This window comes from Caenorhabditis remanei, chromosome III (genome assembly GCF_010183535.1).
Source record: "Caenorhabditis remanei strain PX506 chromosome III, whole genome shotgun sequence".
Taxonomy (NCBI): domain Eukaryota; kingdom Metazoa; phylum Nematoda; class Chromadorea; order Rhabditida; family Rhabditidae; genus Caenorhabditis; species Caenorhabditis remanei.
This window is the reverse complement of record NC_071330.1, coordinates 7,450,375-7,466,978: the sequence shown is the minus strand read 5'-3', so window position 1 is coordinate 7,466,978 and position 16,604 is coordinate 7,450,375. Positions and strand designations below refer to the sequence as shown.

The following is a 16,604-nucleotide window of genomic DNA, read 5'->3' as shown; positions in this document are numbered from 1 at the left end:
GAACTCCGTCCGTTTGGCTCCGCCCACTTTTCATCATTGACAATCTCTCCTCTTTTGTTTTTTTCGACAGTCTCGACGATATGAGGGCCACCCTTCTTCATCCTCCCCACAGTAACCCGCCTCTCTTCTGAATCTCTCTTTTTATGTCTACGTCTCTTGATGTCTCGGTACAGCGATTTTGATTTCAATTTGCCATTCACTAGTTGAATGTTTGGACAACGAAAAAAAACATTTCTCATCATTGATCCCTCTTCATATCGTTTCATTGTTTTTTCTTCACTTCTGAATCAATTGACCTACTTTCTATTCCAGGTATCAACTACCTCAAAGCACCAATGACATCATCATTGGTGCTCATCCTTGCTCCGTTGGCACTTGTTGCCATCGGAGAAGCTGCATTTGGGAATACATCAAAGATATTTGAGATACCGGGGCTGGAAGTGATGGCTTCTGATAAATATCCACATTTCACAACTATCGAAACTGTTAGCAGAACGAAAGTGAGTTACTTTTCGGAGTTGGGAACATTGAGAAAATCTTTCTGCTACTAGCTAAGAGGAGGTTTGAAAGTTCAAAGACTTTAATCAAACAGTCTGTTCTAACTGTTATAACTGTCTGCTCCAGATGAGACTCCTCGGATTAGCATAGCCCATTATCTAGTAGACGCAAAGATAGAGGTCATGTGTTCTTACGAAATCAATGCCATCATTATGATAACACTCGTATCCATTCGAAAAGGAAGTTCTTCAGTTTCACTTTTCTCCTATCAAGAGAAAGTGTATTGCGTGACACTGGTCTTCCCCATATCATTTTTACAACCGCTCTCCCTCTCTTCTCATATCCCTGACTGCTCCTGGAACCTAGATCTGAAACTCATGTCTCTCAGACTTCGACTCAATATTTCCTGTTCCAGGTACATCGACACCGACACCGACGCGAGGTCATTGCCGGTCCAATTTACGACTGGAATTCCTATGAAATCCCATTTCAAATTTGGGGTGGCGACTGTGAGTATTCATTTTTTTCGTTTTCTTTAATCTACGCTTTTTTGATTCTTATGCAATTTATTCGCAGTACAGTAAGAAGCTTAGACAGCGCACACACATAACACCGCCATACCGATTATGTGGTTTTTGCGCAGCATCATCAACACGAGCGAAGAGAAAAAGAGAGTTTGGCAGATGAAGTGAAAGTACCCGAGGAGGGCATCAAACAGTGGACAGTTGAGACGCAGATATAGAGGATCACGCGTATTTAAAAAAAGTGTTATGAGGAAGTACCTCTAAATTGGATATTCAATACAAAATTATCCTAAAATCATTTCTTTTGAAAGGTTCAACGATGAATAGAAACTGAAAGTCAAGTATTGGGTTGAAGTGTCACACGGCCTTGCTTCTGCTGAAAAAAACTTGTCGCATGCCGTTTCGTTTCACATAATTTACCACGGTTGACAATACCATCAATCATTTTTTTCCTTTTTTACCGACCGATTTGACCTCGGGAATGCCATCGGAATGGAATTATGTTTCGGGAAGAGAAATTTGGAGCAATTGAGATGTTTTAATTTCAGATAACTTCCAAAGCTTGATCCGACGTGGAATTCGAATGTGGGAGGAGTCAACATGCTTGAGGTTCCGGGAAAATATGCAGGTGAGCAGAATTTTTGTATGTTTCTGAAAACTAGATGTTGCATCACAAATCAGACTGATGATAGACACTCTACCGGGATTCAGAACTCCATAAAAAGGGATAACTTATTTAGAAACTTTTCTGAACAAACCGTATTATAGAACTTGCTTTGGCTAGAGAATCGATGACTTCGGTATCTATGTTTCTATCTTTATTTCAGTATAGATTTTATTTAAAAGATTCTTATCACATTTTCAGTCACTGATTATCAAGAATGGGAAGGTAACTGAAAGTATTGGAACTCACTTGTTTTGGATTAGAAAACTTTGTTTGATTATATATTTATTTTCCGTTTCCTTCCAGTCCCTCTAGAAATAATACATTCGTAGAAAAACATATCAGAGCCGTATCTTTTATGGGTACATAAACCAGAATCACACGGTGTTGATTGTTTTTTCTTAAATTTTATTTTCCATACAAAATGAATAATTTTCCCATATATTTTTCTCACAGAGCCGTGACGCCATCCGATATGTTTTGGAGAAAGGAGACAGTTGCTTCACTGAATACATCGGACGAAATGGAGGACACCAAGATATTATAATTGGATCAGAATGTGCTGAAGAGTACGTGGTTGCTCATGAAACTGGACATGCTCTTGGTTTCTGGCACACTCATCAGAGACCTGATCGTGATCGTCATATCTCAATCAACTGGAAAAATGTGATGGAAGAGGCGACAGCTTCATTCATGCCGTTCAGATCAATGCTTCAAGCATTCGGTATTCGACAGGTCTCACCACGAAGAGTTCCATATGATTACGGTAGTTTGATGCATTATCACGCAGTTGCTCATGCAGTCAAAGTATCGGATTTCACGATTGTACCAAAGGAATTGAAGTATGTCACAACAATGGGAACTGAGAAAATGGCATTTTTGGATGCGAAAGTTATCAATGATATCTACTGTCCAAGTGAGTATTTTCCATAGGTTTCATTGAAAGATACTCACCTGAATTTCAGATGCATGTCAAGGAAGAAACCACTTGAATTGTCTGGCCGGAGGATATCCAGATCCAAATAATTGTAACATTTGCCGTTGTCCAGAAGGACTCGGAGGAGCTGATTGTAGCAGACTACAACCATCTCGTTCGTTTTCTTGTTTATTATATTTCACATTATTTTCATTCAGCTTGTGGAGGAGAAATCCACGCATCTGATCAATGGCAGACTCTTTCCAGTCCATCTGGTCGAGATGTTCACTGTTATTGGAGAATTTCTGTTAGTTTATACCCAATGATTACTAATTTCAAAATTAAAATTCCCGTAGGTTCCTGATGGTTCTCGTGTTCGTTTCCGTCTGTCTGATGGAGAATTCCCATGTTCGTACGGATGTCAATCATATGTTGAGATTAAACATAAACTGGATGTACGGCTTACTGGATTCAGAAGGTGAGATTTTGAAAAACAATCTGTTTGAACAATAGGCGGAAAGTGGTTTTCGAGAGTGAGAAATAGTTGTTTTGAGAGATAAATTGAATAGTTTTCAGAACAGTTTAAGAACACGTTATGAAGCTAGAGAAACATTTTTTCTTGAAAAATGAATATATAATTCCATTTCAGTTGCTGTTATCGTCCAAAAGAAGATACAGTATCCGAGAGTAATCAAATCTTTGTAATTTATCATCCGAATGGAAGAACTGCTCGATTCTCTCTCCGTTTCCGTCGTCAAGCCTAACTGAATCTAGTTGCCGTTTTCACAAATATCTTCTTTATTCTCTCGAATTCCAGGCTTTTTTTTGAAGATCTCTCTTCCATTCTCTCCCCAGTTTCTTCTTCTTCTCTTCCAATAATTTTACTTATTCTTTCCCCCGGTGACCGAAAAATTAAATGCTCAGTTTCAGGTTTCCCCTCACTTTCGCCCTTTTTTCTGTATATTTCTGTCTTTGATTTATTTGTAATTCTTAATAATTTGTCTACTTCATTTCGTTCTATTACGGGACTTTATGCACTTTTTGTCACATTTTTCAGTCTTCGAATGAAACTTTCGTTTCATCAGATTCTTGTACTTTGTGAACTTTTCATTTTCATTTTCAGCTCGAAACAAAAAAGTTCTAGACGGAAATCGCATGATTAAATTCGCTGCCTCTCAAGCAACGCACACTATTTTTTCTCTGATCGGAAATTGTGTTGTTGATCATGCATGGCTCAACTGATAATTATAACATAGAAGCATATCCCCATAGCAACGTGGAGTTGGGAGACAACGGAGCCAGCGGAGCCAGTCGACAAACCCTCATTTCTTGTCGAACTTCTCACTGAAAACGCCGTCAGAAGAGTTTAAGTAAAAGAAGAGAAAACTCGAGAAGTTGTACATCCAATCGAGATGTATCTCTTCTCGATCGTCAATACTTTTGCCGATTTGGCAATCTTCTGGTTGCATGTATCGGTGACTCGTAATGAAGATCGTGAACATCCTCTGGCTTTATTCGTTTCCTATTCAACTGCCCCGTATTTCTTCAATCTTTTTCCAATCATCATGAATTCGGCTCTTTTCGGTGTGGACATTTCTCAGATGAAAGATATCAAGGAGGCAATGAAAACGTTCGATTAGTAAGTTCTTGAAAAGAGCTAGAACTAATGTATGACGTCATCGTCCACATGATTCAATATTCGACACATGTCTCAAAACTCTAGAGTATCCTTGCATAGAAACAGGATTATCTAATTAGGCATGAATTCTTCAATTTAAAAAAACGTATAGGTTATGAATGTAGGTTGAGACCACTGATGATAACTTGAAGTACTGCGCAAAGAGCATCAAAAAGCCGCTCAATTTGAGGCCAAAAGAGGACCAATTTTTTTTTTCTCTCATGGCTACCGTACTTTCTTAAACTGACATTTGATTAATGTTTCGTTAATTGAATGTTACTCCGAAAAGGATACGGTAGATTTTGTTATTCAGTATACGTTCACTGAAATTTCACTCGGAAATAATTATTGATAACAATCTGATATTTAGAAAACTAATTCATGGTTTGAATCTTTTCTGAGAAAGATCTAATGATGATATTTTCTGGCATACTGTAATGCCCTTTGTCTAAGAAAATAATAATTACTAAATGCTGTGATTTTCAGCATCTTTTTCCGTGACTCCGTTTTCAAGTCTCTCATGCTCTGCTCGTACATCTTTCTCGTCATCTGGGGAGGTGTTCTGATGGCTTGTGGTTTGATCTGTTGTATTAAAAGAGATAGGAGAATGTCAAAGTGTGAATTGACGTGAGTTGGAAATAGCCTTTTCAGAAATAAAAAACTTGTTTTTAGAATGCGTATCGGAATCCCATGTGCTCTCGGACTCATTTTCAGCATGTCGTTTTACAACGGAATATTTGATATTCATGACAAGATGAGACATATTGCCAATATTCCATTCCTTTTCCTTCATATTGGACATTTCCTTTTCATCTTGACTCTTTTGTACGGAGCAATGACTATCAAGAATATCAATGACCCATCTGCTGACCAATCAGATGCCATTCGTCAATTCCAATCACTTCAAATCTTCGGTATCATTGTATCTGTTCCACTGTGCTACATGGAATGTAAGTTAAATTTTAATCCGATCTTTACTTTAAATTCATTAAACTTTAGTCCAAATGTTCTCATCCCACTCTCCTCGCTTCATGTTCTCTGAATACGAATCCTTCGTCCGTCTGATCTTTCTCGCCTCTGTTCTTCTTCTTGAGCCTTTCAACAGCCGTTTCCGTTTCCGTGAGCGCTTCTACCGTACCACCCACGAGTCTCCAATTGGTCCTGCTCCAGAAGCTGTTCAAGTGGTCAAATCAATCCCGAAAAAGATGGTAAACAGATCAGACTTCCGTTCTTGTAGGTCACAAACGCCTATATTTTTTCAGAACATCGATGACATGCCACCCAACTACGAAAATGCTCCACCAGCTTACGAGTCTGCTCAGAATCTCCCTACGACTTGGACTATCACACCACCTTCAAAGGAATATACTGGAGCTCAAATCACTCCAGTCGAGGCCAAATAATCATAAACTCGAACGGTCTTCGTTTCTTTTTTCAGATAAATGCATTTCTCCAGATCCGAATTTAGAAAGATGCAATTATTTGTAAATTGAAAAAAATACCGGTCAGAGCTCGTTTACATTTTCGTCCTAAACTTCTCTAAAAATAATCGTTCTGTGAAGAAAAGAGAATATCGGTGGGCTACATTTTTTTGATCCGGTTGAGCCCACTTGCATTGAATTAATTCCTTTATTTCTTCCCCTTTTCCATCATCGTCGCCTAACTTCAATTTCCCTTGACTAACTCATTTCAACACTTTCGTTTCCACCTGTATTTGCTTCATCATCTGTAATAAAGTGTGAACCTGTTTCCCAACTTTTCCAGGTTGTTTCGGGTTTCGGTTTCCTCTAACAGGCAGTCAACCAGCAGCCACTCGACTAATAAACAGTTGACGGGCGTGAGGAGGTGGACGACAAAAAACGACTGAAAGAGATATTGGACAACTAGTAGAGACGAACAACGGATTAGAGTGTGGTGTTGTGTTCTTTCGACGAACCCGCAAGCCTTCTCTTCCTCTCTTTTTCTTTTTCCCCATTCCCTCTTCTACACAACTGAATAATAACAAACAGAATGAGAGAAATACAAAGAGGAGAGAAGAAGAAGAAGAAGAAGAACACATGTGACTTCTTCGGCGAGACAGTGTACAACTACTGGAGACGGCTGAGAAACGAGTCAGAGAGTACTGCGAGACGGGCAGAGACAGCACGCGCCTATTGATCGAAACGGAGAGAACCGGAGAGACAGATTGCGCGCGCAACAGCTTGGCCTCGTCGCAGACGGTTCTCGAATTGTCTGCGTCTCCTGTTGACTGCTATACTATTTCATTGGCCCCATTCCTACACCCACACCATTCAGCACTCTTTCTGCACATTCCGCACACCAAAATTTAAACGAATAAATTACCTTCTTTATTTCCTTTTCTTCTCGAACCTTTTTCATAAAAGTTCGATTTCATGATCTTTCAGTTTCTGATCTGTGAAACATTTTCCATTTTCCGAAAGGAAATGTGAATGAGTTTCAAAAAAAACGAACATAACGAAATTTCACAACCCAGTTTATTATTTTTCAAAGTTTTTACCATTTTCCTGATCGTCGCCTGTAAAATTTATTGAAAATGTTCATTCGTCGACACCCAAACAGTAATATTATTTTTTATGTTGTGTATTTTTTCATGTTTGCGAATATTTTTCTTCTTTCGGGAAACAACATAACTGAGTATCGTTCATTTTGATTTAGCTGGAGTATTCTCGAATTCTCTATGGATTTTATAGATATTTGATTGTGGTAAATTTCTAAATTATCAATGCTAGCAATTTCAGCCCTTCCTCTGATTTCTTTCTTATTTGTCATTTCGTTTCTGTTTCGGTTTATCAGCAATACCTCTCTTTTTTCTCTCTACTGCATTATCAAAACTATCTCCGTTTCGCGTTTGCAACATTTGGTCTTCTCTTCTTCTTTCACCGTTGATTTGATCGTTTCAGTGAACACCAACATATTCAAAGCGAAACACTTCACAGAAGGTAACGAAAGAGAGAATACGCTCATTTCTCGATTCCAGTCTCACCATCGTCATGGGTAAGTTGATTCTCAAGTATTTATAAACTAATTTATCTGAATTTTTAGATATCCCTGGATCCAACATGACCGGCGCTTCAACCGAGGCAATGGAAATCGGTGGTCGTCGGGGAGAGCGTTACGATTCAGACCGAACAAATGAGGATTTATCATACATTGCGAGCCCTGCTAATGTAAGTATATTCATCACACAGTTGTAATTCTAACCATAATAGAAATCATTTGAGATTGGGGCATCGTTCGTTGATGTACAAAATGAGCAAACTGTGACGGCGGATTCAGTGAGAGCGGTGAGTTAATGTTATAAAACTGAACTTCTGAAATTTCATATTTTTCTGATTTATTTCCTTTTTCTGACGTGGCCACGCTAGCTTCCCATGTGTATGTATAGGAAATTCATGTAGATAGAGGAAGAAACAATGACAGAAAAAGGAAACAATGGCATAATGATAAGAGAAAAAAATTCAGATGCGAGTAGAGAAAACGCAGAAACAACTCATTTCTCTTCTTCAGTTCATTGATAAGTAGTTAATTGAAAGTGACACAAATACAGAAACACATTTCACTAGAAATTAACAAATAGTTTAAGAAAGAACGAATAAATATGCGACAATCGTAATAATATCGAGTTGGTAAAGATTTACAGAAAAAAATATTTTTCGTATTATTCTCTATTAGAAATGTCGGTATTTACTGAAAGGGGCCCCGAACATGGCGATCTTCGTTTCTTCAGCCTTCTTTCGTAGGCAATCTCGTAATTTGTTTTTTGAAAACAACTCAGACATCATTAAATATAATGTTGCAGAGAGGAATGTTCCAACTATTTAACTTTGACTTCAAAACAAGTTGTTGATTGCTGATATAAACTAAATTTTGGTGGAAAGACGCCTTTTTGTTTTCTCTGATTCTCTTCTTCACTTTTCAACGTGAACCTTCTACTTTCATCATAACAGACTCTCTTTTTTCTGGGACCAGTTGCCCAACGATCTTCTCTGCTTCGTTCCTCTCTTTTCTCACGAAATATATAAAAAAGAAGTCGTAAAGAAAAGCTGAATTGTCTTCTTTCGTTTCAAAAGATCTATAATTTAGTCGTCAAAAGAAAAACATCTAGTCATCGTTCTCTCGCCCATTTTCGTGTCCACTTTTCTCATTTGGGAACTGTCAGTTTCAAACCTCTGAATACTTTTCCTCATACACGTCCAAATAGCCAAAACAATTTTTTTAGTCGGAGGAATAACTGAATTATACGAATTCCCTATTGAATAAAGCTCGCTGTCAGTTTCTTTTCATCACCATTATAAAATTTTAGTAGTTTTCCCTTCATTCGAAGTTTCTCTGCCCGCTCTCTTCGCTTCTCTTTGTTCTCTCAAAATACACCTCTCTAGCCATCACCTGTTTAGTAAATGTTGAACTGTCATCTGAGATAGCGTTTTGAAGGAAGACCTCGAGAAAAACTTTGCTTTTCTTCCTTTCACTCTGGAAAAATTGAACGAAATTAGTAATTTTCCCCAAAAAATTGTTTGTCTTCATGACTAATGGGGAAACCCTTTATTCGTAGGACATTTAAAAAAATTAAAGTTCACTCAGGACTCCTTTTCATAAAACAGAAAAAACAAGTCTGAAAATAGATCTTCTGAAATTTGTGCGTCCACGTAGGTCACGTGATTCTGATTCCTGCCGCCTGTGTCGACTTGTTAGTAATCCAAGTTTTGACTGATGATATCATCAATGTCCTCATTCACTTTTAGTTTTCTCTCACTCTCTCTCTGTATACGCTGACCGCGGCTATGAACACTTTGAAAAAGTGGAACGTAAACAGAAACACGACATGTGCAATGATGGGTGGCGGAGAGTTTACCAGGTTTACTGAAGCGACACTAAAGTGTTTACTGTTCACGAACCGAACGGCCCAGAGCAAAGTCGTTGAAGACACGTGATTCGACCGATCAAAGAGTGTATCAGAGGTGGCCATCGGAAAATAACTAAATGGTTTTGATATCAAGATGGAGAGAGTGGAGGTTAGGTCGATGTCGAATGCCACCAAGTCAAAGACCAGAATCACGTGTTTACTCGGAAATGAAAAATGGAAGTTAACCTAGTCTTAATGAAATAAATCGAAGGGTTGAAATCGATCACTAAACAAAAACATTTGCAAAAAACCAACATAGATCTTTATCTCAAATAGAATCGATTTCGCACGTCAGCTTAACGTTCAGCCACTTTTGTTTGAATCAGTTAAAAAAAAAAGAAGATATCTGATGATAAAATGCGCCTAAATTCACTCTGAAGATCCACTCGAAATGCTGAGTTTTTTTTCCGATAATTTCTCATAAAACTTTTTGTTTCACACAGAAGTTAAATGATGTGTGCTTGGCGCGGGACTCCAGAAAGCAAACACAGGTCTTTCTGCAAGAGATTTGCCGTATGTCGAAAAGCGCTCTGAATTATTGCGGAAACTCCCAAATTATTGATTAGGGTAGCTTAAATTTTAACCCTGCCCTATTTAATTTCCTCGAGTTTACTGGTTGTTATACACAGGGTAGGCGACTACATAATTATAGGAAAGTTGATTTCAAGAAGAAAATTAGGGATTTATAAATAGCTTTTCAAATATAGGATTGCCTGCTTTGAATTTCTGATTTGTGTTTCCATCTGCAATTATGACAACTAAATAATTAAAATTTCAGATTGTACATGAGCAAAACTACGTATTCGGAATGGCGTCATTAACAGAAGAAGTAGAAGTTACCATTAATCCAGATACGGATATCGTGTTACTACCTGGAGAAGAACGTGTGAAATACAACAATATGTTCGAATGGCAAATCGAATCAGGACTCATCTTTGTGACAAACTACAGGGTATAAATTGTTTATGCAATGTAAAATTTAAGTAAATAATTTCAGATAATAGTGCTCAAAACTGTCGATTGCACAAAACGGTTTTTGGTATTTCCATTACAAGAAATTGAACAATTCGATCTTTCCAATGACAATGTGATAACAGTTTCGATGAAAGGTGGACGATCATTCAAATTTCAATGCAAAGGTGAAGATCATACGGGCCTGCATAAACTCGTCTCCCCTGCTCTCCACCGGCTGAATCGTAATATGAAGACACTTTACACCTCGAGGCCACAGGACTGGGCATCAAAAACTGAAAGCAATCCAATGACCGCATTAAACCCGTTTGCGTGGAGGTTTTCCGAAGCAGTTGATGAGCTCGATAGGAAAGGTCAACTACCGTCCTGGCTGAAAAGAGCTGATTCGGTGGCTAATGAGATAACCCATATCGACTTCAATCGATTAGAAATGTCTGAACACTTTCAAATTTCGAGTGTCAATGAAAAATTCGAGTAAGCCTCCAAACTTCATCATATTTCCCACGAATTCTGAATTTTTCTATTTCAGAGTTTGTCCCACTTATCCTGAGAAAGTGATAGTTCCAAAAGGAATCACAGACGAGGATATCCGAACAGGTGCACCATATAGGTCTATCGGCAGATTTCCCGCAGTTATCTGGAGGTGCAAAAAGACTCGAGCAGTTTTAATTCGCAGTTCACAGCCTCAAGTTGGAATTTTATCATGGAGAAATTATACGGATGAGAAACTTGTGGAAGAAATTGTGAAAGCGACTCGAGTCGAAGGAGAAGAAAGGAAACAATTCATCATCATGGATGCTCGAGGATATACGTCTGCATTTGCGAATCGTGCAAGAAGTGGCGGATTTGAAAACACAGGTTAGTTTTCCGCGGTAAAAAATAATTTTATATAGTTCCTTCCAATTCATCATTCGACATTTTAATGTGTTTTCAGAGTACTACCAACAAGCCAAACTCGAGTTCCTTGGTTTGCCTAATATCCATGTCGTCCGTGCATCATTCAACAGTATCCGTAATATGCTTCACCAACAAATGAGTCCAAATGAGCAGTTACTTCAAAATCTCCAACAAACAGGATGGCTCACGAATCTGAGTAGCTTACTGGTTAATGCCAGTAACTGCGCTGATCATCTCATTCGGGGACATTCAGTTCTTGTTCATTGTTCCGATGGATGGGATAGAACAACTCAAATAACGACATTGGCTAAGGTTATGTTGGATGAACACTACCGAACAATTGAAGGTTTCGAGCAACTTATTCGACGAGATTGGATTGCATTTGGACATAAGCTTTATGATCGGCAATCTACTGGCACTTCTGGAAACTGGGGAGAGGGTACCGAGCGTTCTCCAATTTTCCTTCAGTTCCTGGAAGCTGTTCGACATCTTCAAAGAGAACAACCAACTGCATTCCAATTTTCGCACGCTTATCTGATAAAGCTCGCGAAACATGCATATTCTGGGCTATTCGGAACTTTCTTATTCAACTCGCACAAGGAAAAGAAAGATGCTATGGAGAAATGGAATGCCAGCTTAGTTGAGATTTGGAGGTTCATTGGACCACATAATGAAGAATTTGTGAATCAATCGTACGATGAAAAGTATGTCGGAACACTGAAGCCAATCAACCTTTCAGTACTAAATTTACGTGTTTGGCATGAAGTATTCGCTGATGAAGGAGAATGTTACAATGTAGGTTCAACATGGAATAGTTCAGGTGTTAAAGTTCTAATCGTTTCAGTTATTCTACAGTAATAAGGACGAGCGTCCATCGTCTGGATGTGCTACTCCAATAACCACTTCATCGTCAACAAATATGGTGAAAAGCAAAAGTTCAGAAAGTATCAGTTCACTGAATGTCGATGGATCTCCTCACGTTGTTGGTTGTTCTGATGGAACGAACCTTCCAATGTCAGCAAGTTTATATCACCAATCGATGTATCAATCAACAATCACTGGAGTTGATGCAATTGATAGCGATGGATTGATTCGATACGAAGATGATGAACAGGCAATGTTAAGAAAGAAGAATAAAGCTCGAGAGGAAGCGATTCGACTTCGTGACGAAGAAATTGAAGAACTTCGAAAACGTGCACTTCTCGAAAAGGGAATCAGTCCAATTAAGAGATATTCCTGTAGTGAGAGTGATACTGAACCAATAGGACGTCTCGATCGAGCTGCATCCGATTTATCAATTTTGGATCCAGATAGAGAACTTCCTAACTTCAGGCCCAATACAACATGGGAAGCCGAGGCGAAGAGTTGTTGTCTTTGTAAGAAAGAGTTCAATAAAATGAGTGTATACGGTGAGGATCGGCAACATCACTGTCGGAATTGTGGAAGAGTCGTTTGTGAAGATTGCTCCAAACAACGATTTGCTGTTGTTGAAGAAGGACAGAGCGTTCAGAAGCGGGTGTGCGATAAGTGTTACGAATCCATGCACGAACCGGAGACGAAAATGAATAGGTATGTGCAATTTTGGAATTGTTGAAAGAAACGTTATTCTAAAATTAGAACTCACTGAAAAATGTTATTTTGCGTAGTTAATGTTGTGATACAAATCCAAACCGTGAGCCGATTGCAGCAGTACAACAACAACTACACGTTCAAGCTCAAATAAAGAAAACGATTCAGGAGTTTCTGATAATCTCACTAATTCTGATGTTGTTGCAATTGAAAAAGAGGCTGCGAGCCCAACAAAAGAGGCGAAAAGCCCGGAAAGTAAAAAAGTACGATTGTGTTCAAACAAAGGACATGGCCCTCAAAAAAATTTGAGTCGTGATTCTTTGAAAACTATAGAAGAGAGCTCAGACACTCGAGAAGTATGTGACGTCGAAAATAGTCATGTCAACGATCTAGAGGGTGATTTTTTGAAATCAAATAGTTAATCAAACTTTCCATCCCTACAGTAACATATTTCTGATTCCAGAACTACCTCTCTGAGTGATATGTCCTCATTTGATTCAACATCTTATGGTCCAACATATTCACCTGGTTCCTCTCCTTCATCCTCATCTCTCAATATGCTTTCTTTGACGTCTCCAACTCGACCCCAGCCTATACCCATTTCCTGTAAATCCTCTTCTAACTCGATCTCTTCACCTCGTCCCTCACCTGGCGAATTCAGTCGACACGGCTCATCTCAAGCTGTGAAAGGCTAGATTGTTGTCAATTGTTTTCATTCCATGCCCCACCACATAACATTTTCCTTTCTTGTTTTCCCTTCCCCAGTACATGTAATTGTTCATATACCATAATCATTGCATAGTTTCGTTACCATTGTACATTTGTTTAGAGTTATATGTTTCGCAACTTGGTCGTCGTGTCGTTTCACTCTTTTTACCGGTCATCCCCGAATTTTAAAAAGAGAGAATGCTCTCCTTCCTCTTTCTCTCTCTGTCTTGTATTCTGAAACATTTTGTATTTTTCTGTGATTTCTCTAAGAGCCCTCATTAGAATTAACGCAACTCCTAAAAAGCTCATCCATGTACATATGTACTACATTGATTTGGTGTGAAACGCCTGTCTTCCCCCCTTCTCACACCGTCCCAACTGCCGTGTCCCCTCATTCTCTTGTACTAACTGGCTCATCATCATTTTTCTTTTGCCGATTGTATGTTTAAATTTCTATTTCAGTACTTCAATTTTTTGTATTTATTTTTATGTCTTGGTTCCTAAACTTCCACTACGGATTGTCGACGTGCTCTAGACATTATATTGTGCTATCTTTTCTACGTAGATTGTTTTTTCCACATTTCAGAATTCTAAATCGCAGACGGAATAAATGGTTTTGACAGTATCTATTGTCTTACATCTTATTATCAAAAAGCATTCTAGTTTTTGAAGAACAAAACACCAGGGAAAAACAAAATTCGCTTGTTTAAAATTTCGAGCTGGAGAATAACTGACAAACAGTCATCAAACTTTGAGCTTGAGTTCTCTTGACTGAATTGTCAAATCAGAAATTTTAGAATTCTTTAATTGAGATTATTTGGAACAAACCTACAGTAAGAAGAATAGAGTTATTTTTTCGTTATTTTTCTCAGAACAATCTAATTTTCTTCTTTCTTTCAACTCTCTCTCTCTCTTTCGTACTATATAATTACAGAAGTTGATTCTCCACCAACAGAAATACCATTATTCCGAATAGACGAATCAGAGAAATAGAGAATAATAAGCCAATTATTCTACATGAATGAGCCCGAAACTAGCGGATAATCCAGAATGAAACAGGAAGATATTCTAATTCAGAAGAAGAGTATCGTCATATTTCATTTCATTTTCAGAAATCAACTGAAATTGTTTTATCGTTAACTATTGATTATGACTGTAGTGATAAATATGGCGTTATGATGTTCTAGAAATAAAAATATATCTTGTAAACTTTTTTTTTGAAATAGTTAGACACTAAAAAAGAGAATAATAATGGTCCGAACCGAGAAGAGATACAAAATCGGAAGAGGAATCTCATTTCAGGGTGTCTTCCTTCGTTTAGTTTTCACGAACGCACGGCACGGAAATACGCGTTGGCATTACCTAAATTGGCCTAAACGGGACACATCGTTTTCTTCTTTTCATCTTCTTTTCCTCCATTTTGGTCCTTTTTTCACCGAACAACAAACGATGAAAAGAAGTGAGCTTTCTTTTCGTTTTTATGAGATCTCTTCCCTTTTTCCACTGCTCTTTCTTTGTTCGGTTCAAATAGGACGAAAAGTTCTTTCAAAACGATTTGTACTCTTCCAAATACGTTCTTTTGGTGTCACTTCAAATCTCACTTTTATTGTTTTATCTCTTCTTTTCGTAGTTTTCGTTTATGAGTAGTTTTAGCACACATGAAAATGGGAAGTCTGGAACCTTGAGGCAGATATATTTTATTGCACCGAAGAGTCGGGAAAAATGAAAAAGAAAATAAAAAAAACAGATGTTTTATTGGTTCAGTCGGCGAAAATCGTCATTTTGTTAAGCGAACTGATATACTTTTATTCTAGAAATAGATTTATGATGTCCCATATAATTCAGAAATAACTGATTTTTTGATACTTTTGCTAAATCTGGTCTATGCAATGACATTGAATAGACAGTTTAGACACTGAAGAGTCTGATAGAATTTTCGCGTTTTTCGGAAGTTTGGCTCACTTCCTTAACATTGATAATTTTGACGATCATCTTAAATACGCTCGTTACAACGATGAAAATATGAATTGTTTTGTTCTGAAATATTACTATACCTAAACTGAAAACCGGATAGAGAGATGAGCGTCCCCCCAGTAGGTTCCTAAACGTTTACTGTAGTCGCTTGTAATATTTTTTCAAATAAAAAGTTATATCAATTAAAATAAGATCGTCATTCTTGGCCACAATTTGTTCTTGAAAAAACAATTTTAAGTTCAGACTTTTTTCTTCGTTTTCCATAAATTGTTCTAAGAATCCTCAAATTCTGGTTTATCGAACTTCACGGATTTTATGATAAAACTGTAACAAATCTGCAATTGCTTCCAATTGAAAACCATGAATTTGCGAATAAATCGGATTAAACTCACAGTTCATTACTACTAATAACATCAGAACAGCACGATGTCCTTGTCTTATTTCTGTCTATTGAGAGCATCTGGTCGGAAGAAAAAGAAGAAGACAAAGTGTGTTGTCCGCTTCTTTCACTCGTTGCAAATCTACTTCACACCCAATTTCTCCACTCAATTTCCGAGTTTTTCAAATTTTTGAAAAAGAATAGCACGCCGTTTGATTCATATTGGCTTGTTAGAAATTATAATTCTAAGGAGGTAGAACTGGGTTCAATGACTGACCAAACCAATAATCTTATTCCAAAAATGCCGAAAAAACCATAAAATCCAACATCATGAATCTTGTGACATTTATTGTTTACCTAAACATGTTTACCAAAACCATTAATTTCCAAAGATTTATCAGAGCTATTTTATATCTAGAAGACATCTTTACCTATATAAGAAAGTCTCAAAAAATTCTTCACCAATTAGAAAACCATCAGAGTCTTCTTGGTAATTTTATTTTCAGCCACGAAGTTGTTACTCTAGCAGGAATAAAAACTGTATCATGCCGTCTACTGTTAGGTAAAAACCACTATTTCTAAACATACATACTAATAATTCCAAAAATGAAATTTCTCAAGACATCAAAATCCACTTGATACCTACAAATTGAGGGACTTCCTTTCTCTTTTCCAGTAATCCAATCCGTTTTTTCCTTATATCCGAATGTTTGCCTATTCTCGACTTCTTCCTGCTCTCTGGTCCCCCTCGTTCCACTTGTACATATCATCCATCCTGGCGGTTTCTCCGTTCCTCAAAGGCTTCTGTTCCCGGCGGGAGACAGAGAAAAGAGAGAGAAATAAAACCCGCGTAGTGCACCTCTCTCTCTCTATCTCTCTTTCTCTTCTATTTCTTTGATCA

General features: G+C 37.8%; 4 protein-coding genes across 4 annotated transcripts; 3 read left to right on the top strand and 1 right to left on the bottom strand.

Moving 5' to 3' along the window:
- Positions 1 to 319: 319 nt before the first annotated feature.
- GCK72_009743 (uncharacterized protein) lies at positions 320 to 2,774 on the bottom strand (the record flags this gene model as incomplete). Its single annotated transcript, XM_053727515.1, has 2 exons — positions 320 to 434; positions 2,641 to 2,774. The coding sequence occupies 2 exons, from the start codon at positions 2,772 to 2,774 to the stop codon at positions 320 to 322; spliced, it is 249 nt and encodes an 82-aa protein (XP_053587092.1).
- On the top strand, positions 336 to 3,366 carry GCK72_009742 (uncharacterized protein; the record flags this gene model as incomplete). The annotated part of the gene is made up of 8 exons (XM_003113310.2): positions 336 to 500; positions 914 to 1,007; positions 1,571 to 1,650; positions 2,143 to 2,602; positions 2,652 to 2,777; positions 2,821 to 2,909; positions 2,959 to 3,080; positions 3,252 to 3,366. The coding sequence occupies 8 exons, from the start codon at positions 336 to 338 to the stop codon at positions 3,364 to 3,366; spliced, it is 1,251 nt and encodes a 416-aa protein (XP_003113358.2).
- Positions 3,367 to 4,014: 648 nt separating this feature from the next.
- Positions 4,015 to 5,683, top strand: GCK72_009741 (uncharacterized protein; the record flags this gene model as incomplete). Its single annotated transcript, XM_003113246.2, has 5 exons — positions 4,015 to 4,241; positions 4,767 to 4,907; positions 4,953 to 5,230; positions 5,280 to 5,488; positions 5,543 to 5,683. 5 exons carry the CDS (start codon positions 4,015 to 4,017, stop codon positions 5,681 to 5,683), a joined length of 996 nt encoding a protein of 331 aa, XP_003113294.2.
- Positions 5,684 to 7,291: 1,608 nt separating this feature from the next.
- Positions 7,292 to 13,337, top strand: GCK72_009740 (uncharacterized protein; the record flags this gene model as incomplete). The annotated part of the gene is made up of 9 exons (XM_003112809.2): positions 7,292 to 7,295; positions 7,344 to 7,468; positions 7,523 to 7,585; positions 9,983 to 10,156; positions 10,202 to 10,650; positions 10,706 to 11,034; positions 11,111 to 11,868; positions 11,918 to 12,642; positions 13,106 to 13,337. The coding sequence occupies 9 exons, from the start codon at positions 7,292 to 7,294 to the stop codon at positions 13,335 to 13,337; spliced, it is 2,859 nt and encodes a 952-aa protein (XP_003112857.2).
- Positions 13,338 to 16,604: the final 3,267 nt, after the last annotated feature.